We start from the raw sequence: 21,873 nt of genomic DNA, 5'->3' as shown, positions 1-21,873 counted from the left end.
TTCTTTTTCTCCCCTCCTTGTGAGTAGCCTAAACCCTGCAGAACCTCACATTCCTTTTCTTGGAGAAGTCTGCAAGTTGCGTGTTCACCACAAAACCTCAAAGCAGTAACTGAGTTTTTGACTTTGCTTTGGGGAGAAAAAAAAGGTAGGTTTTCTACAGCACTTCTGAAAATAAAGCATCAAAAAACAGTTGTCTGTGCAAAAAATACTGATTTAATTCCTTATTTTTCTGCCGTTTTGTGAAGTTTGTTCTATATCCTGATTCAAAACCATGGAGCTGGTTTGTTCATTTTCTTTATGGTCATGACAAGACTGTCATTACATAGGTTATTTCGTTAGATTAAAAAACCACCTAAACTAGACCAAATGCATGCAAAGCAGTTGAGCACTGCTGTGTGAAAGTACCTGTTACAAAGATCTGTCATCTTAAACCGGCACTCGATGTGTGGAAGGTAGATACTGGGGTTTTTTTCACTTGTTATGTTGGTTAGTTCATCAGCCAGGTGTGAAACCAACACCTCTCCTTCCCTGGATGTGCCTTGAACGGTAGAAGGTTCCTCATTAAGGGGAAGGGTGTGCGGAGGAAGGCTGCTTAGCCAGCAAGGTGAGTGGAAATGGAGACCCATCGCGCCAACCTTTCATACAAGAGCCGTTTTCATCTGGACTCTGGGAGGAAGACTTCCCTTTGCAGCTGCAGAACTGGCTGCGAGCACAACCCTTCCCCGGTGAGCTGACCGTCGAAGTATCTCCTGATGGTTTCCTGATGGCTGGAATTTACATCCCCAAGTGCTTCCTGGCTCGGGCTGCTGAAATGTGCCGCTGAGTGGGTGATTATGGAATTGGGAAGTCCTCTGTTAGCATCACCTGATCAGCTGAGAATGGTGACTTGCCATTTGTTTTGCTAAATAAGAGATTGTAGATGACATAAGCTGTAGGAGGGTATATTGTACTGGGCTAGCAAGTCCTAAATCCTGCAACTAACAATCTGCTTTTAATCAGATTTTTTAGAGATGCTGGCATCAAAAAGCTAGGAGAAAGCAACAACAGACAGTTGGTTTTGTTAGCTATGTCATTTACCCAAGTGTACTGTCGTTTGTGTACACAGGTACCTCTGCATTGCAGCAACTTCCATCCCTCAGTCTGTGTGAGAGGCTGCTTGTAAAACTCCATCGAAGTTGTGAGAAGAGATTAAAAAGAAATACTTTAATAATTGGAATATTCACTAGCCTAATCAGTTTGCTTAGTAGCATATATTCTGGAAACACTGGTATCTGTTATGACTCTTTAATATATTGGTTTCCTCAGCCTTTTGCTTTTCCCCCTGCATCAGGGAAAAATAACAGTTAAAATTATTTGTGGTGGTATATAAAGTCAGAATGGTTTTGTCTTTTTTTTTTTTAAGGTATTGTTTTGATTACATGTTTTGCTAGAAATTCAGAACTGACCCTTTTCTACTTAGGAGAGATGACACAAATTAGTGTGAACACTGCGGTGAGAGGGCAGCAAACCTGAGTGTGGGGGGAATGGATGGGCAAGGTGGCCAATACTTACTGTTTTACTGATTTTTTTTTTTTTATTTTATTTTTTTTCCCTTCTTCTTCTTCTTCACTGAATGTCTGGCTAACAGTTGGGAAGTCACTTTCTGGGTGTACATCCGCATGCTGACCACAAGATGTGATTTGGCAACCTCTGTGGCTGGTGCTTGGAGAGGGGAAAGGTAATAAAATATCCTCTTATTCAACTTTTGGATAGGTGTTTTTCCCAGGCTGGGTGGGAAGGGGATCCCTTTGGGGAGCTGTAGGACCTCAACAAGAGCCATGGCTCTATGAAGGAGACTTCTGCATATCAGCTCCCTAACTGCTGAGGTCAGCTGGCATTGCAGGAGCCAGCCTTGAAAGGAAGAGCTTGGGGTTTTTTAAGCTCTTAGTGCTCAGAGCTGGCTGCGATGGATCCAGCTGTCTCTGGTACTTCTGAAGGCATCTGTGTCTTTAGGAGCAGGTGGGCACCCACGGCTCAGAAGTTAGGGACAGCTGTAGCCTCAAGACCCTGTTTCTCATGGCAAAAAGCCAGGCTGCAGTGCCTCAGTAGGTGGGTAGGGGTTGCCCAAAGCTTGAAATTCAGCAGAAGCCAGGAACTAGAGACAGGACTTTTGTGGAAGGCAATGCTGTTCAGCTTATCTCTGGACACACCATGTGCCCTCCACATGGAGGATTTCTTCCAAGTGTGTCTAAACTAGCTTTAACCTGGCTTGCTCTGATTCCAGCAGCGGCAGTTTAGGTTCAGCACTTCAGCACAGGCTTTGCTGCCCCAGACTCTGATTCCAGCTATGTACCTCGTTGCCTGCCCCATCTCCAGACCATGACGCTACATCTTTCCTTCTGTCACCCAAGACATATTTAAGCTAATGCTGATATTCCAACCAGGGCTGTTTTCTGCTTTTGCTTGCAATGTTGACGTATTTTCTGTTGTATTTTTTTAAGGCATGAAAAAGGTCTTATCCCCCATCTCCAGCCTTCAGAGAGGGGGAAATAGACCAGAAAAATGGTCCTGGTATTTCTAAGGTAAAATAGATTTGTGTTCAGATGCACATTCCTTATTGTAGTAGGTCAGTTGGGGATGCTCCTACCATCATAGCTGCACTTGCAGAATAATTTGGTTTGGGACAGATGTCTTGCAGTCTCCTGGTCCAAAGCAGGGACAACCCTGAGGTCACATTAGGTTGCTCAGGCCTGCGTGCAGTCAGGTTTTGAATATCTTCAAGGACAGAAATTTCAGTCTTTCTGCACTCCCTGTTTCAATGTTTGATCATCCCCATTCTGCAGAATTTTCTCTTTATATCCAACGGGATTTTGTCTTGCTGCAGTTTGTGCCTGTTGTCTCCTACTCTTCCTGGAAGTTTACAGCAAAATTTTGGCTGTCTTCTCTATCTCCCCCGTTAGATACTTGCAGACAGCTGTAGGATCTCCCTGGAGCCTTCTTTTCAAGCTGAGCTATTTTCTCAGCCTTTCCTTGTGCATCATGTGCTTCAGCCCCCTCGTTTTAGTGGCTCTCCACTGAACTCACTCCAGGATGTCAGTGTCTGTGCTGAGGATCCCAAAACTAGACACAGTGTCTAGGAGAACTTCCCTTGACCCAGCACAGGGTCAGCCCTTTTCATTGCAAGCACATACTGCTCGCTCATATTCAACTTGTTCGTCGAGTCCTTTCCTGCAAAGCAGCTTTGCAGGCAGCAGGACCCAGCTTGTCCAGCAGCACAGGGTTACTCTGTGCAGGTATGGCACTCCGCCTCTGCTGAGGTGCCAGGGGTTCCTGCCACCCTGCCTGCTGAGGTCCCTGCCAGCAGCAGCCCTGCTCTCCAGGTCAGGACTGCCTCCCCAGCTTGGTGCCATCAGCCAGCTTCCTGTCCAGGGCAGGAACACGGAGCTACACCAGCATTGGTTCTGCTCCCAAACACTGAGGGGATGCCATTGGTAACCAACTGCACTTCATACTGCTGATCACAGCCCTTTAAGCCAGGCAGTTCAGCCAGTTTTCCACCCACATTACAGTCTGCCTGTCCCAAGAAGGCAAAAGCCTTCCAAGGTCAAGGTGTAGGTGCACATTGCCCTACCCTGGTCTACAGAGCCATTCCATCACAAGGCGAGGAGGTTGGCCAGGCCCAGTTTGCCTTTGGTAAATCCATGCTGGCTGTTCCCAGTCATCTTGTCCTTGGTGTACGTGGACACAGCAAATCCAGGAGGGCTTAATCCATAATTTTGGAGACTGAGGTCCCCTCATCCTTTTTTTTGTCCTTTGTGAAGTCAGGTACAGCATTTGCCACCTTCCAGTCATCAGGAACCTCTCCTGGCACCAGGAGAGAGAGCAGCTATGCAGTCATGTTGGCTCCTACAGATAAATCCCACACAGTCCCATGGACTTGAAAATGCCCAGTGTGCTCCAGTGGTCTGGAGTGGCCTTCTGCAGTGGGGGTGATCTCTGCGGCCCCAGACCTCACTGCTCAGCACAGGGAAGCTGAGAACAGACTGTGCCAGCAAAGCCCAAGGCAGAAAAGTCATTGAGACCCTTGACCTTTTCCATGTCCTTTGTCACTATGTCCCCCTGCTTTGTTCTCCATTGGGTCCACATTTTCCTTTGCCTCCATTTTGCTGCTAATGTAGCTGTAGAAGCCCTTCTTAAATCTTAGTGATGAGAAATGAACCTGTGCGTTGGTGGTGGATTTTGTTTCTGTTCTTGTTTTTGTCTCATCTACATCTGTTTTCTCTGGCATCTAAGTTAAAAAAGCTAATTTTGCTGAGTTGGAGCAGCTGTCACTTCCCACCACAGTAAATTAAGCTTTCAGAAGACCTCATCTTTGGAATTGCAGTTCTGATCATAATGTGGATTTTAATAGTCAATTGAGATGCTTATTAAATTATAACACTGTGCATTAGGACCATTCCTGTACTACTGGAGAAATCTTGATCGTTTAGTTTTTACTAGTTTTGTGATTTAATGAACAGAAAACATTAAAACTAAAAGCCAAATGCAAAACAGCTGTATAAAAATGTTCTATAAAATTCAGGAAACTGACAGATATAGCTGTAAAAATACTTTGCAAAGACACAGCCCCTCTTAAATGCCATTAATTTTAATAAAAAGATGAATGCCACCATCATTTTCTTAAGGAATAAAATCTCTCCCTCCTTTTCTTTTGCTAGGTTCATGGGATTCAGTCTGTACTTTAGTGAAGCTTATCAACAGATTTGAAAATTCTTCATTCTGGACTGTTTAGGGTTTGTTTTGGGTGTTTTTTTAAATAAAAATCAGATTAAGATGCAAAGGACAGGTTTTTCATATGTGTCCACAACCAGCCGTTGTGCCATTGATGTCACTGCGTGGTTCTCAGCGCCACAGCCTGGAGTGGTGTCAGCAATGCCTGAGGTTAATCTTCAGTTGTATTAAAGTTTGATCGTGGACTGTATTAGCGTGAGGGTACAAATAAAGGGCAGTCATCTCGACCACCCACTCCTCCGTGCCAAGGTGGATGAGGTAGCCTCAATCATTTTGGGATGTAATATAAGCTGGTGTAGTGACATGGGAGTTACTGCACAAACCAGTATTACTGGGTATTACAGGTAGTGTTAGCAAGATTATCAGAAAAACAGTAAGTAAAAAGAAATAATTATATTCAACGCATAGAGAGATTAGTTTTTTGAGGCTTCTCTTGTTTAAAAATGCATATATATATGGATGTAAGTGTCTATTATTGTATGTATAAAAGCATCTTAGTTCTCGGACTCCTAAATCAGGATAGCAAAATCACTAACTAATTTTTGTTTATTTTTTTCAGATATGAAAGACACCTGTGCATAAGATGCTGTCAAACACATACCAGGAAAAAATATCTACATTGCAAACAGGTCCATGTCAGAATTGATGTGTTTAATATTGTTCTGCTTTATCTTTTCAATGGAACTCTCACCTGAATTTTGAAACAGCTGAAGATTTATTGAAGTTCCTGTTTCAGTTTGGTTTGTGAAGGCAGTTGCAGCATATATCTGAATTATAAATAGACCTTTCAGTGCAGTAATAATTAGGAATTCAGTAATAAAACTGTTACTCTAGTTGTTTTTTTTTTTTGCTTTCCCTTACCCCTCACTTGAATTTGATTTGAGGGACTTTCACTAACTTTCTGTTTACCTATGACTAAGAGTTTTCCTGTAGCTAAGGAGTCAAAGGTCTGATTTTGTTGGCAATGAAGGGCTGGGTGCTGTCACTGCTGCTGCTTGTTGTCCCTTCATAGTGTCTGTACGCTTGCCTCTGTGACTACACAAAATCGTTTTGAGGTTGTTTTTTTTTTTATTCTGGCTTCCTAACTTTGTTTGTCTTACTTTTGTGAATAGCCCATGTTTTGTTGTAGCCCCCAAAGGGAGTGACTCTGCTGAGCATACATGGAACCACTGACCATGAGAGCCAGAAACAGGAATGCACCCCAGTCCAGGCAGCTGCCACAGATGGAGTATGTAAACCTGCTCTGGTACTTAAATCACTGGGAGTTTTGCCACAGAGTTTTAAAGGGAATCAGCTTTTAGGATATGGGTTAAGTTCAGAAGCACTGCCTATTCATGTGGTGGCATCTGTTTATCTGTAGCGCTAACATGAAGCTCAGTATTTTGACAGCTGAGGCTTCGATCCATCAACATGTCATCTCATTCCAGCAAAACCTATTGCAGAGTGGAGTTAAGCTTCCTAAAGTGGCTGCGATGCGGAGTTTTGGTGCATGCCCTATCATCATGAGACTGCCTGGAACAACAGGGGACTTACTCTTGATGGTGCTTTTCTGGGAGCAGGGCTGGCTGGATTGCTCGCCAAGGAGGGTTATGAACAAACTGGCAGGTGTGAAGATCTATTTGCATATGTTGGGTTGGCAAAATAATGTAAATTCTTAGCATAGTTTCCTTCCAGTCCTGCTGTCCAGCTTGTATTATTGCAGTGTATTTGTTACTGGGTTTGCTGCCCTCAGTTCACCACTCCTCTCCGCTCTCCTGGCTTTCTCATCCACATCCCCAACTTCTCCATCTCCTGAGAGAGTAGGTGGGAGAGCAGCCTGCAAGGCTGGGCCTGGAGCAGGCAGCATGCTGCCTTCATCCCACCTTCATCCTCCTCAGAGCTTTTACTTCTGTCCCCAACTCCCTGCTCTGGCCTGGTCAGAGATGAATCCCCTTCACCCAGGAAAAGGGGTAAGATGAAGAACAGCAAATTCCAGCGGGAGACACCCCACCTTACAGCAGCATCTGCTTCATGGCGTAGGACTTGAAGGATGAACTGACTGTCACATCAACGGCACGAGCTAGTCCCAACTGTGACAGAGGGGACCTGAAGTCCACTTTGCAGAGGTGGTGAGGCTCTACAGCGCAGTGGCAATGGGAACATGGGCAAAGATGATGAAAATTGTCTTCTCAACTGTACTACAGGTCTTAGTTATGGGGCTGTTTTCAGTCTCTTAGTATTCTTCACCTCAAATGTGTCACCTGATGCACTCATGGTGTTAATTAAGGCAGGTGAGAGTGTGCTGACAGTATATATCAAATATACCACTTTTAAGCATATCCCAGCTTCAGAGGAATACCAAGCCTCTACAGATTTTTTGCAACCTCTATTTGCAGCTGCACTTTTTTTTTTAATGCTTCTTCCTCCTCTTCCTACCCAAGTTTTCCCCTCTGGGCTTTTTTTTCCTCCCCTCCTACCTCTCCCACCCCCAGGTGCTGCACTGGGAATCTTTTTGCTCCTTCCCTTCTTTTGTTACTCAAAATCACCAGCGCTGTCCCAGAAGGTTGGACAGAAGGGCCACCCAGCACAATACCCTGCCTCAGGTGCAGATTTGATGCAGTCGGAAGACATCCTCAGATCTCTGTCAGTGCAAATGAGGTACTTAGGAAACACCCTCTGAATCCACTCTGGGGTGACAGTGGGGCCATAAAAATTTCTCCAAAGATGATTCATGAAGGGTTGAGGCAAGCTGTGACAATCTCCTTAGAGACAGAAGATAAAGAAAATATCTGTGCCGGCCTCGGCTGTGGTCCGTGCCTGAGAGCGCCAAGCCTTGCTCTCTGCACAGGGATGATGAAATCCTTCCAGCTCAGTAACTGCTGGCAGAGAAGGGGAAAAATATGGGGAGGGCGGGGGAGGAACGTGCAAAAGCATGCGCTGAGCTTTCCTCACGTAGTTCCAGGCCCTCCCATCTGCACACCCTGCCAACCCTTGGCTCCCACAGGGCTTCTGCGGCCTTTCTGAGCATGCACGGCTGCTGGCGCATGTGCAGCCGAGGCAAAGGCTGCAGAGGCCGGCGGGGCCCTGCTCCTCCCGGGCTGTGGTTGTAGGGTCAGGCTGGGGACGGAGCGCTCCGGCTGCCCAGGCACGATGGAGCAGCTGGGGAAGCGGTCGGGGCCGGCGGCTCGGCTGGACGCCATCCTCCGACACCTCTCCCCGCGCCTGGGAGCAGCCCCTGCTCTTGTATCCTTTCTGATGTGGGATCGGGGTGGGGGGGAGCGGGACGTCGGCCCCATTGGGGCCAGGGCTCTGCTTCCCCCACCCCAGCGATGTTTGCCCATCGCACCCCACGTGCCTGCACGTGCATGGGTGCCGAGGAGGGGTCCGGCAGTGGTTTACCCTACAAGAACACCCTGCCCGAGAAGGACACAGGCAAGGTCCCTGCCCTGTGCCCTGGTTATGGGGTGGTGACGTGCAGGGGGGCCATGCCCCGTGCAGCCCCTCGGTGAGTGGGGATACACCAGGGCAGTGCTTCCCCTGGCAGCCCCGACTGGTGTTTTGGGGTCAGCGACCGTCTCACCCCAAAAACCTTTTGCCCCCTGGTGCTTTCTCCCTGAGCTTCAGCCCTGCAACCTGTCGGGTGCTGGGACGTGCATCTGATGAGCCGTCTGCCTCTCAGCAGCCCCCATGACACATCTCTCCCACACTGAGCAGGGGGGTTACCTGCAGAGAATTTTCCTCCTAGAGATTCTTGGGTTTGGGGGAGATAAACTCTGCAAGGCTTAGCAATTGCACAACAAGTCTCAGACTTTGTTGAGAGGTACAGACTTGACTGGTAGACCAGCAGCAGGAAAAACATCGAGGTTCGGTTTGTGAATGGGATATAAGGTGGAAATGTTGGAGGCTGCCAGTTTTATGATAGATCAGAGAAAGGAAACCAGGGCAGAAAGAAGTTTTCATGTTGGTCTGTCCCATGTTTCCAAAAATTAAGTGAAGACTGCTTGCTGATACTATTTTTAAAGCTGCTACCATAAAGCTTGCTTTAAAAAAAAACCAAACAACTTTTTAAATGCTGCCAATACTTGGTGAGAGCTGAATGCTGGCAAGTTACCTCTGAATTATAATAAATTGGTGAAGAGGATGTGATCAAACAGGATGCAGGAGTCTTCAAATATATTAAAAATATGAAGACAGATGGATAGTAGTTGACTCAGACTACCATAAGACAAAGGTGTACATAATAACACAAAGTGGGAAATAAATGATAGGAAAAGCACCCTGGTTGTAAAGAAAAAGTAAAGAGAGGCAGTGCACAAGCTGTTTTGTTTGTAAATCCAGCTACAGTGGTCCTGATGCAAAGAGCTTTGGACAAAAATATGACTAATCTGGGCCGGAACAAGAAAGGCATGTGGATGGAGTAAATGACAGAATCTAATAAAATAGACTTATTTGATGTATGTTACATCAGTGCACTGGTTTTGTTTTAATCTCTGGCTTTGGTGATTTGGGTAGGATAGTCACTTTTCCTCCCAGAAGATGCCTCTTCTTTTATGAAAGGAGAAATATCTTGATAGCAATATCAGTCGCCACCAGAGAAACAAAATGTGAAAACTGCCCAAAGCCCGTGGGGTCTCCGCACTGCCCTGCTGGGGTGCGAGTGTGTGCACCCACCTCTTTCAGCTTCGTGAGCCCTGCAGCAGGGGTTAGCTGCCTTCTGCCAGCTCACCCCGGCTCTGACCTCCCCAGCCTGGAAAGGAGAGCATCCTGATCTTCTCTATTTAAAATTAAACCTGTGTAATTACTCAGTTTCCTCCTGTAATTGCTTTTAGGGATTGGTATATTAGAGATTGGTGTATGTTGGTTTTATTGGTATATTGGAAGATGAGTTATTTCTGCATAACTGGAAAAACTCTGCCTTCACGGAGTCCTCTCATGTGGCTTCAGGAAGGAGAGGAACCAGTGAAAGGTGACATGTGGCAGATTTTTCTTTGGAGCTTGGTGTAGGAGCCAGAGGGGAGTGTTGCATCGGTAACACCAGCACTCGCCTCCTTAAAGGAAGGCAGCTGAGAAAAAGCCACCTTCAGAAAGTGCCTGTGGAAGATGTCCATTCCTACAGCTCTGAATTCAGCTTGGGTGCTGCCTGGTTTGAGACACTGGAAAAAAAAAACCAAACACACTAACGTGGAAGTGAAGATTTCCTCAAAATGCAGGAAAACAGGGGAGATTGAGAAAGCAACTGCGCCTCTAGAGTGATTTGGGTGTTTGGCTTCTTCAGGTCAAACCCTGATGCTGCCGGCAGAGCGGTGGCTGTCAGACCAGGACCATCTCACCAGGTGTCTGTGAGAGGGTTTCTAAGAGAACTACCCAAGTTTATTGTGCTTGTCTTAGATATGCAGGAGTTTGCACCATGCCTTGAGACTGCAGGGAGATGCTTTGGAAAAGCTTCTAGAGATCTTGAACCTTGCTGTGCCTGTGCTTTGATCTCTCTAAAAGTGTTTACTTGCTCCTGAGTGGTCCCAGGTATTACATTGCCTGTTTGGTTGGCTAACATGCCTGTGAATACATTATTCCCAGAAGGGTGTGTGTGAGGGGAAGGGAAATGTTTAAATACTCTGTCTTCACCAAAATGAGCTGCCAGAGGTGGCAGCTCCTTCCCAGCCGGTGTGCCTCTTGTTTTCAGTTGTCCAAGCAACCCAAACTTGTCCTTTGAACACTGCAAGGTGGCAAGAGGAAAATCAGTGAAAGGAAGAGGCACTGCAATGCCTGGGAGGAAGGTGTTCAAATGGAGTCCAGTGCTTGGTGGACTTGTCTGCTCTCCCCCACTTCAGGGAGGTGGAGGTGTGCTGAGGAGAGCACCACAGCTGAGGTTCAACCAGTGCCTGTGTCTCCATCAGCTGTCTGTGGACATGTAGGAGCCTGAATGGCCAGGAGTCCCATTTTCACGGAAATTGAGTCCTGAAATGTAGCATATGGAGCAGTAGTGCCCTCAGCTGGGGAATCCCTTGCTCTGGGACCTGCTGTGGTGGTTTTCACCTGGTCTCCCCATATCCTCTTCCGTCCCTCTCTCTATCCAGATCTCAGCACCATTTCCTCCCTCTGGCTCATCATTTTTGCTACAAATTTTTGCATGTTTTGTGTTTCTTCTCCCATCATATGTGACTCTTGACCAGCTAATGTTTAAGCTTCCTGGTGTAGGGGCTGTAGACACAACTGTTGTGATGAAACCTATTTCTTATTCCAGAAGCATGCATGCTTTTATGGTATATTTAAAAGGTAGTGGGAGCAGCAGAGAAAAGTCTTTGGTTTACATAAAACCCTGAAGCACAGGAGTCTCCAAACATCCATGTGCAGGACCAGAACTCTAATGAACTTTAATGGTTGGACTAGATGATCTTCAAGGTCTTTTCCAACCTAGATGATTCTGCGATTCTGTGAACTCTGGATGAAAATGCTCTTTTTTTGTCCTTGCCCCTGGGTTATGCTTCAATACCATGCACAAGCCTTTTGTGAGGCTTCATTAGAAAGTGGGGTTTAAATGCTCTGTCATGAGAATGCCTCCCTTTGCATAGGAGAACAAAACTGTGTTTATTTAAACCTGTTGAAATGACTTGAGGTGGAGGACAAGCCCTTTGCTCTCCTCTCTTTGTGCTCTCTCTGTCAAGTTTGGGAGGGACTTAATCTCTGCAGGTGAGAAGGTGAGGGTTTGCACCACCTCATGGGAAGTCCCAGGTTCAGCCCATATGAATTCTGGCTCTGAATTTGGTGCACCTATGTTAGGATAGGTGGAGCAGTACCTCCAGGAGACAACGCAGGTTTTGGGTAGGTCTGGCTGCTCTCTGGAGCACAGGGAGTGAAATTGGGCAAGTAAACATCTCCACTGAGCATCTCATTGAGTATCTTGATGTCTGGGAGATGAATCAAGGCCCAGGGACTACTCTGGAGTCTCAGGCATTTTGTACTGACTTTTCTATATGCATGGACAAGGCTGTACTATGCTGTTATTTCATACTTCTCTGCCAGACGTGATACTCCGAAGGTGGGAAAGAATTTTTTAGAAGCAAAATAAACAAGAACATGAATTGAATGTCCAGCACAGCACTTACATTTAAGATGAACCACATTGTAGGATTCAGGACACATAGAATCATAGAACTGCAGAATCATTCAGGTTGGAAAAGACCCTTGGGATCGAGTCCAGCCATCAGCCCTACTCTACAAAGGTCTCCCCTACACCATATCCCCCAACATCTCATCTAAATGACCCTTAAACACATCCAGGGATGGTGACTCCACCCCCTCCCTGGGCAGCCTATTCCACTGTCTGACCACTCTTTCTGTGAAACATCTTTTCCTAATGTCCAGTCTGAACCTCCCCTGATGCAGTTTAAAGCCGTTCCCCCTTGTTCTGTCACTAATCACCTGTGAGAAGAGACCAGCACCAACCTCTCTACAATGTCCTTTCAGGTAGTTGTAGAGAGTGATGAGGTCTCCCCTCAGCCTTCTCTTCCTCAAACTAAACAGTCCCAGCTCCTTCAATCTCTCCTCATAGGATCTGTTCTCCAGGCCCTTCACCAGCTTCATTGCCCTCCTCTGCACTCGCTCCAGCACCTCCATAGCTCTCTCGTATTGAGGTGCCCAAAACTGGACACAATACTCCAGGTGTGGCCTCACCAGTGCAGAGCACAGGGGGACTATCACCTCCCTACTTCTGCTGGTCACACTATTTCTAATACAAGCCAGGATGCCGTTGGCTTTCTTGGCCACCTGGGCACGCTGCCGGCTCATGTTCAGCTTCAATTAGAACCCCCAGATCCTTTTCTTCCACACAGCTCTCCAGCCACACCTCCCTAAGCCTGTAGTGATGCATGGGATTGTTGTGGCCCAGGTGCAGGACCTGGCACTTGGCCTCATTGAAGCTCATCCCGTTGACGTTGGCCCACCGATCCAACCTATCCAAGTCCCTCTGTAGTGCCTCCCTATCTTCATGCAGATCGACACTCCCGCTTAACTTGGTGTCATCTGCGAATTTACTGATAAGGCACTCTATGTCCTTATCAAGATCATCAATAAAGCTGTCGAACAGAAATGGTCCCAACACCGAGCCCTGAGGAACACCCCTTGTGACTGGCCGCCAGCTGGATTTAGCTCCATTGACCACCACTCTCTGGGACCATCCATCCAGCCACATGTGTATAGATGTTCCACTCTATTGTGCTTGAGTGTATATTCCTTAATTTCTATCCCAGACAAGTGTTCCTACTTCAGCCCAAGTTACTGCTGTTCATCACCCAGGGAGGTTTCGGTAAACTGTATCTTCCTTGTAGAGATTAAAAAAAAATAACCTGCAGAACTCAATTCTTTTTTCCACTCCAGCACATGTGTTGATCACTAGACATTGTGTAGTCTTTCATTTTTGCAAGGGTATGTTGTAATTTGTTTAACTGTAGTTTAATGAAAAATCTTAACCATGCATCTTGAAAATGTCTGAGTGGATAATCTGACTGCAGAGTCTATTCCCTTGTGCTTCAGTATCTCTGTTGAGAGTAAAGCTGCTGAGAATTGATCCCAGCTTCTCCACTTTGGGAGGGCATGAGGGAGATGCTCTGAATTCTGTCACAGAAATAGTGGGTGGCTGTGGGCAGAGATGCTGCATGGCCACGGACACACCATGCCAGCTCTGCTGGGGCGTGGGAAACCCTGCATGCCTGCAGAGCTGAGGTGGACATGCAAGTGGGGAGGGTCTCTACCAGTTGTCCCCAGCAACCATGGATCCCTCACATGTCACCTTCTTCCTGCCAGGTCTTGCCAATGCTGCTCTTGTTGTTCTGCCCAGCCTTATTAATGTGTTTCTCCTCTGTGTCTCAGCTATACCCTGGACAACAACATCCTCACCGCAGAGCAAAGGCAGTTCTATGAAGACAACGGGTATCTGCTCATTAAGAAGCTCGTTTCTGATGAAGACATTGAGCGCTTCAGGTACAGGCACTTGCCAAAGGTGCTGGGGAGTTCTGTGTGCAGCAGCAGCCTGAGGGAGCTCTGCGAAGCTGGACTCTCCCAGCACAGATGTTCCCACTGCTTTGCAGGAAGGAGTTCGTGAGAATCTGTAAAAAAGAGGTGAATCTACCAGGAGCTATGATTATGAAAGACGAGACCCTGAGATCCCAGTATGGTCAGTCTGAAAAAGTAGTTAATAAAATCCAGGACTTCCAGGAAGACGAAGAGTTGTTCAGATACTGTACTCTGCCAGAGGTAAAAAAATTGAAAAAAAAACAAACCCAAAACAAAATGAAAAGGGGGACGGTGGTGGAAGAGCCTGTATGAATGTATCTATATGAATGCCTTTTACCTAGGCAAAGCATCTGCTCTCTGGGCAGGTCCGGCTTTGTAGCTAATATTCATGTTCACAGAATCACAGAATCGTCTAGGTTGGAAAAGACCTTGAAGATCATCCAGTCCAACCAAAAGACTATGTTGTGGCAGACAGCCATAGCTTTGTGGAAGTATGACCCACCCCATCTTTTCAACCCCACCCAGCAACCTGCTGCATCATCTTCCATTTTGGCCGCCTGCCACCATGCCCATTTGTGTGCCATGCCAGGTCCTGCCTCCTGTCCTGCATCCCTCCATCCTGATCTACTCCTCCTCTACCCTAGTCCTCAGCCAAACATCCAGGTCCCTGTGCTTTCTCAGCAATCTTTCCTCCTGTATTTAATGTTTCTAATAATTTTTTCTATTGTTTTCTTCTCTGTAGGTCCTCAGATATGTTGAGTGCTTCACAGGGCCAAACATCATGGCAATGCACACCATGCTGATAAATAAACTTCCAGATTCTGGTAAGGAAAACTCAGATAAGAGGAAAATAGATTGTTGTGTGTATGCTGTCTCTCAGGCCAAAATTTAACTTAGTGTTTTAGAAAAGCTGCTTGAAAAAAATGACACAAATTAAAACCAAATAACTTTGAAAAGTTATGAGGCCACTTCGGTAATAGTTTTCTTTTTACCTTGGCTTTAATGAGATAGCATTTCCTGTCTTTCAATGTTCAAGGGGTGTTTGTTTACTAAAGATGGTGGTTGTCTTGGCTCTGCCACTCACGTGTTCAAAGTGGGCAAGCGAGCTCCCTATTCAGCCAGCTGCACCTGCATAAAGGTCCAGGATTTAAAACCTGACATGCTTCTTAATCTTGACTTTTCAACTGTGTTGAAAACGAGTGCTTCTGTGGACCTTGGTGAAAGGCAATAAATACAGAGCTCATCCTTTGCTTGGAGTTTATACGCTCCAGACCTCACTGACAGTGGTTGCATGCTCAGCACTTTGATATGAAAATACTTGAATAGGTGCCAAAAGAAGCCTGGCTTTGGCTCCTGCTGCTCTAGAAATTGAGATCATAATTTATACAAGAGTGATGGGCAAGGAGAGAGGAAAAGAACAGGACTAACCATGTTACAGGTTTTCAAAGGAGCTTTGACTCTGCATAAGCTGTTTCCGTTTAACAAAGTTGAGACCTGAGATATGTTTCTTATTCTCAGGTATGCAGCTTCTGAGCAGATACAGAATATATTGAATTATTAAAATACTGAATTTGTTCATGTCCACAGAAAGCTGTCATTTTGGTTTGGAAATTCAACAGGAGACCATACATTTTTAAAGCAAAAACAAAACAATAACTGACAAGAAATGGGAAGCTGCTCCATGTTTGCAAGGTCTCCATTCAGTATCTTTGAGGACTACTTTAGGAGAGGTGCAGATCTCGGGAGAGCTTTTGAGGCTGCCCAAAGTCTAAATAATTTGGCAATAAACATCCTAACTATATCTATTTGAGGAGCAAACTCAATGGCAAAATAAATATGTAAACAATATATAAAAGGCTGTTTTGGTGTGGATGAGATGTTTCCATTTCCACAGTGGGACAAGAAGTAACAAACAAGACCTCGGAAATATTTATTTTTGTTTAGACTTCATGGAAAAAAGCCCCTCGGGTGAAGGCTAATAGAGTGCTGGCTAGACTGTCTGGAGAGGCTGCAGTCCATAAATTGAGATAGATTTTTTTTTTTTTTTTTTAAAAAAAGAAGGCTAAATAAACATGTGTTGGGTGCAGAACAGCCAGGATTGGTTCTGCTTGCAACACAGTGATAGATCAAGCGATTACAGAGAGCACGGCTGTTTGAAAGTCTTTGTATTGGGAAGGGTTTGTGCAACACCGTGCTGGTTAAACCTCACAAAACTGGAGAGCAGCCAAAGTGAATGGTGAAAACCTGGCAGGGGGTTGTTGGTGGTGAAGGTCAGCAAAAGGGGTCTTCCCAGGGATCACACAGCCAGGCAGCCTCCTGGCATTCACTGTGTCCCTGTGCCATTGCTGTCCCAAGAGCCACCACTGCACTCTTGGTCCATCTTAGGGTGGGGTGTAAGCTAATCCACTTGGCTTCCAAGCAGGGGTGGGCTGGAGCAGACATTGAGTACACAAAGTCTCTCCAGTGACAAGCAGCAGCTTCTTAGGACATGTGTCAACAAGTGCAATGGTTTAACGGGAAGGTAAAGGCTGTGTCGTATTTGATGAAGTTGAAGGTTTTGGACGTGTGTTGCAGATAAACAGACTTTTCTCCACCCCATGCATCAGGACTTGCACTATTTCCCCTTCCGGCCTGCGGACCTCATCGTGTGCTCCTGGACCGCCATGGAGAGGGCTGACCAGGACAACGGCTGCCTGGTTGTGCAGCCGGGGACGCACAAGCAGCCCCTGAAGCCTCACGGCTACCCAAAGTGGGAGGTAGAGTGGCACGGGGGGGTTGGGAATGGTGTGTGTGAGGGGGGCCACATTTTGTCTGAGGAGAGCTCACCATGGAGCAATGATGTGCAGGTCAAAGCTGAGGTTTTCAGCGATGTTTCTTCTGTTTATGCAGACAGACTTGTTGCTCTAGGAGAGAGTTGCTTAGTTGGCCTCACTTCATGTAACCTGGGTAGATTTGCCTCTGTGCACACTTTCACCTAGAAATTGTCCACCACGTTGTGGCATAATGGCATAAACACATGCAGCCATTTTCCACTCCCCTTTCCAAGTCTGAGGACTTTTTCCTTTGAATTTGTTCCTGTCTGGTGAGCATGTGTACTGTCCCGAAGAGGAGAAATTGGATAGTAAACAACTGGATACAATTAAATATCAGGTGGTATCTTCCTCTTAAGAATGGATGTTTCCTGACCTGGCCTGGTGTTGGTGATGGTTTTACTGGGAGCAGAAGGCTGGACCCCAGTGGTGGCATCAGGCCAAATTTGTAGGATTCCCCGGTGCTCTTCTGTGTTCCAAGAAACATTTTTAATTGTCTGAATCCAGCTTCAGAGATTAGAAAAAGTATTATTTTGCTGTACCTCAGACTTGAAGTAGGAAGACTTGTAGGCCAGTGGGCAGGCTCTTAGCTGGGCATATCGAATACACTGCCCAGAGGAAAGCAGGTCAGTAGCTGCCCCTGCTGTCCCTTGCACTGAGAATCGGCACTTGTTCTAATTTTAACTGAATGATTTCAACTCAGCATTTTTTTCTAGCATAAAGCCAACAAACTTTTCCATGGGCTGCTTGATGAGGATGAGAAGAGTCCCAGGGTTCACCTTGTCATGGAGAAGGGAGACACAGTGTTCTTCCATCCCCTGCTCATCCATGGCTCTGGGATAAACAAGACATCAGGTTTCCGAAAGGTAGGAAACCATCTCTTGATATAGCTTTTGATATTTTTGATTTTTTAAAACTGATCAAACTAGCTCCTCCCTTTCCAAGCTCATGAATATTTGGATGAACTTTTTTTATGAGTTTTTAGCTTCCTACTATACTTTTGCACTCTATTTTTTTAGTTTTTATTTTTAAACGTCTCTGTTGGGAGAAGAGCATGCTGTGGGGCTGCTTGAGAAAAACAGAGCAGGAGTAGAAATTAAAGCTGAATCTATGTGTGAAGCCTGGCTGGCTGTACTTCCTTTTCCAATAGTTCTCTTTCAGCTGTCCCAAATATCAGGAGCTTCTCTAACTTTCTTCCCCCTGCCTTCTTAGTATCTCATCTCTGCATAGCAGGAGCCTCCATCATCCAATAAATAGTATTTATTTATATGATAACTAATTTTTCTATTAAAGATTTGATTACGCATTGTCTGTTTGTTTTGCATCATGATTATTGAACTGAAACAGGCAGAAGTGCCCTCCTTTGGAGGCCTGACCTTTCCTCCGAAGTGGATTCATCCAGGCACTTAAAGGAACTGTAGCCTCTAGTGTAGCCACTAGTAGCAATGCAATTATTCCCCCTCATGCACTGCAACAGGGCTGCTCTATTTTTATTTTGTTTTGCCTGCATCAACTACTATAAGGTCCATTCTTTCAGCCCCTGTAGCAGTTTACCGGTGTGGAATTCCTTCCTCCTGCAGTCCTGAAAGCAGAGAGGACATCAGGTACTGAGAGTCTCATATGCTGGCTCTTTCCTGGCTAGTGGAGCAATAGTCCTGTTTAGTATTCCACAGAAACACAAGAGCTTCCTTATACTGTGTCAGATCCCAACATTTGTCTGCCTTTGGGGTAAATCAATGAATATCCTGGAGCTCTCTGGACCAGGTTATGGTCCAGCACCCTTTGAGATCTGGCATGATCTCACTTGCAGCTGGCATAGCTCGTGTAATGAGAGAACAGCTTTATCTGGTGGGGCATTTCTATTTATTTCCTCTAGACTCTGCTTAAGCAAGAACTGATTACAAAATAAGTGGGTTGATGATGTGACTGACTGGGTGTAGAAAGTAAGAACCCTTACTGAACACACAGGTCTGCTCCAACCCTGACTTTCCTTATTCCCACTCTCGTTGCTGGTATTCTGAGATCAAGTAGTACAGTTTATGCTGGGAAAGTGTTTGAGAGAGAAGGGAAGGAAGAAGAGCATGTCAGCAAGCAAGAGTATTTCTCCAGCAAGAGTATTTCTCCAAGGGGACACTCTCAGGAGAGCAGGAGTCCTCAGAAAGGAGGACGGAATTTGCTGACACAATCTGTAAGGGGTAGGGTGTTCACCATCTGGGATGCATGAGATTTTTTTTCCACCAGTCATTTGTAATCAATGTGGTAGTGAGTGATGCCCTATTTCCCCACACAGAGTATAAGCTGTCACTTCGCCAGCTCAGAGTGCTGCTACATCGATGTCAAGAACACGAGCCAAGAGCACCTGGAGAAAGAGATAGTAGAAGTGGCTTGCCAGAAATACGGCATGACTTCTGTGGAACTCAGGGTAAGACTTGCCTATATGCTTTTTGTTACAATCCAGGTCAGTTCCCTTTTCTAAGTCTCTCTCTTGTGACAGATTTGTGCTTTTTGCTATGCTCAGTTTGGCAGATCAAGCTGTGCTAAGCAGAGGTGCTTGGCAGAACAAAAGACCTGATGTTCAGGGGATGACTGGCAGGCTTTTTGGGGGCCTTTTTGCTCATAAGGCTGCTTCTTGCTGTGCTGGAGAAGTGGCCTTGCTCTCTGGGCAGCCCCTTCACATCCCTTGAGCTCCACAAGTTCCTCCTCTAACTCTGCTTGTCAAAATGTGAGCACACATTGATCCCTTCCAGTGCTGGCTGAGTTTGGTGCAGATTAGATCAGCACTTCACTATGCGACTGCGACTGATGTTGTAGCATAAGTGAGGAGGAGCCGCAGACTCTGCTGTCGTGACAGCTTGGCTCAGAGGCTGCTCACGTGCACCTCTTACACCATTCGAGGGGGTCTAGACTGGGTAGCAGTGGGGAGGGCTAACGTGGCAAGGCAGGAATAGGGTAACGTCTAGGCAAGTTTTGCCCTTCGCTGCATCTCCTGGTTCGTGGTTTGTGTTGGGAGTGTGTCTGAACCGGAGCTCTTTGCAGTTATATTTGAGCTGTATAATGTAAATAGGAAGACGTGGTCATCTCTTACCCTGAATTCACAAGTATAGGAAGGTGCAATAAATTCAGTGCCTGTCCACAGTTCTTACAGTTTCGAATCCTAATGACAGGTGGATTTTCCTTTTAAAACAAGTAGACACATCTAACTGCAATAGTAGACTGAATTCTTCTTGTTAAATATAATCCCACATCAATTGTTTGGACCTGAGGCTACAGCACGTATGTCAGCAGCAATATACATCTGCCTCAAAAAAAAAAAAAAAAAGGAGGAGGGTAATGGACTCTTGCTGAATAACTGAAACCATTGTGTAAAATAGCAAGCAAATCTAAATTCTTCAGAGATTCAGCCACTGAAAGAAAAATAAACCTTGTTACTGGTATGGAAATATTCTGAATTTCTTAATCTGCAGAAGTTCCCCAACATGTGCACAGCCAGTATCAAGACAGTAAAGTCTAGATGTAATAGACAGTAATTTTCTTTTAAAATGTACATATTTTACAGATATTACAATATCTAGGGCATTCTGGAGAAGAGGACTTCCTTTTTCACCTTTGGGGTTTTTATTTTTGTTTTGTTTTGGTTTTTTCCCACAGTGTACCTGGGTGTGGTAGGGTGTCCAGCTGTGTTTTGCAAGCCTGATCTTACATGTTATCTGTAAAGTTACAGCTTGCTTGACTTGCTTCCTGGAGTTATTTAGGTACACAGTGAAATCCAAAGTGATGGGTAGTGAGGCTCTATCCTTCTTGTGAGTGAAAATGAGGTCGTGCCCATACAAGCCTCAGATGAGTCTGTGTGTTTTCATGTAGCTTTAAGCTTTTTTAACCAGAGTTGGAGCTTTCTCCCAGAGGAGTGTCCAGCTCTTATATTTCACCTTCACAAGACTAATGATAAGAACTAAGTAATCCTCACACAGGGAAACTGAGGTCGGAGCTTGCCCAAGACTTACCTCCATGAAGCAAACAGTGGTGGTCTTCTCTGCTTTACAATCTGCAGCAACGCCTGCCCAGAACCAGCACCTGATTTCTGGCTAAGGGCTTGCATTCATATCCGTTACTTCCTGCTGGTTTCTGCTGCACAAAAATACCACTTGCTCACAGGCAGCAGTATGCAAGGTGTAGTCAGTTGGTGAGCTTTTCTGATCACAGAGGTGTACAAGGGAGGCATTGTGTGCACAAGCAAGGCGAGGCTGACTTCTGTAAGGGTAATATTCTGTGCTGCTCATGTTTCCTCTTCTGCCGCCTTCCAGAATTGAACCATGGGCACCTTGCCATCTGTGTAACACCTGCAAACAACCTGTCTTCTGGGGGTGGAGGTTGCACCTCTTCCTTAGTCTGGGGTTGTATTTTTGTTCTTGATATTTAGGATTTAAAAGAATATTCAGTAAGTGTTTTGGTATGTTTTTATGGGTAAGTAGCTAAGCTGAGAATGCTGTATCTATTTCCATCTCTGTAAACTGGAATCTTGGTCACCGTTTTTGCTGGCCCTAAGGCTTTTCCTTTGTCTCATTTTTGTTTTGAAGGATATTTGGAACTTCCGAGCACGTCTTGTGCAAGGGGAAAGAATTAACCTGTAGAACAACCTCTGAAGAGCAGAATGGAAAACACGTGCCTGAGGATGAGCTTCTCTGATCAGAGTGCAGACCCTGCCTCGGCAGGCAGAATTATGTGTGCTTTCTTGACCTCTGTATTGGTATTTCAGCCAAATGCTGCATCACAAAATCATTTTATGCTAATACAAAATAATTGCACTGAGGTTGAACAGCTGATGTAGAACAAAGAAAACCTAACCTAGAAAAATAGAGATTTGCTGTGGTTATCTTAGACAATCAAAGAATTAAGGTCTTGAAAGAGCACCTTGATTTTCTTGATGTTCTCATTCTTGTCTTTTAAAAGTTTCTCACATGACATACCTTTAGAATGATGGCATGTAACATAAAATTTTATGCAAGAATTTATGCAAGGGTATGTTTTTTAACATTTCTAACTCCCTTTTCTATGCAAAAGAAATAAAGTGAATCAGTGTTTCACGCAAACCCTCAGTGTGAGCTCACATGGGTTTGATCAGGCCCAGTCAGCAGGGGTTTATGAAAGGCAGGTCCTGCTTGACAAACCTGATCTCCTTCTACGACAGGGCGATCTGCTTATTGGATGAGGGAAAGGCTGTGGATGTTGTTTACCTTGACTTCAGTAAGGCCTTTGACACCATTTCCCACAGCATTCTCCTGGTGAAACTGGCTGCTCGCGGCTTGGA

General features: G+C 45.6%; 1 protein-coding gene and 1 long non-coding RNA gene across 2 annotated transcripts; both read left to right on the top strand.

Annotated features, from left to right (window-relative positions):
• The first annotated feature begins 1,187 nt into the window (after nucleotides 1-1,187).
• Nucleotides 1,188-5,603, top strand: LOC141943668 (uncharacterized). Its single transcript, XR_012629029.1, has 2 exons — nucleotides 1,188-1,717; nucleotides 5,330-5,603. It is a non-coding gene; the product is annotated as an uncharacterized LOC141943668 (long non-coding RNA).
• Nucleotides 5,604-7,793: 2,190 nt separating this feature from the next.
• On the top strand, nucleotides 7,794-21,655 carry PHYH (phytanoyl-CoA 2-hydroxylase). The gene is made up of 9 exons (XM_074869795.1): nucleotides 7,794-7,992; nucleotides 12,996-13,051; nucleotides 13,615-13,725; nucleotides 13,833-13,998; nucleotides 14,501-14,582; nucleotides 16,333-16,514; nucleotides 17,285-17,434; nucleotides 18,859-18,990; nucleotides 21,143-21,655. Exons 1-9 carry the CDS (start codon nucleotides 7,900-7,902, stop codon nucleotides 21,194-21,196), a joined length of 1,026 nt encoding a protein of 341 aa, XP_074725896.1. The 5' UTR covers nucleotides 7,794-7,899; the 3' UTR covers nucleotides 21,197-21,655.
• The last annotated feature ends 218 nt before the right edge of the window (nucleotides 21,656-21,873 follow it).

This window comes from Strix uralensis, chromosome 5, assembly GCF_047716275.1.
Source record: "Strix uralensis isolate ZFMK-TIS-50842 chromosome 5, bStrUra1, whole genome shotgun sequence".
NCBI lineage: Eukaryota > Metazoa > Chordata > Aves > Strigiformes > Strigidae > Strix > Strix uralensis.
The sequence above is the reverse complement of the archived record's forward strand: the minus strand, read 5'-3'. Positions and strand labels throughout refer to the sequence as shown.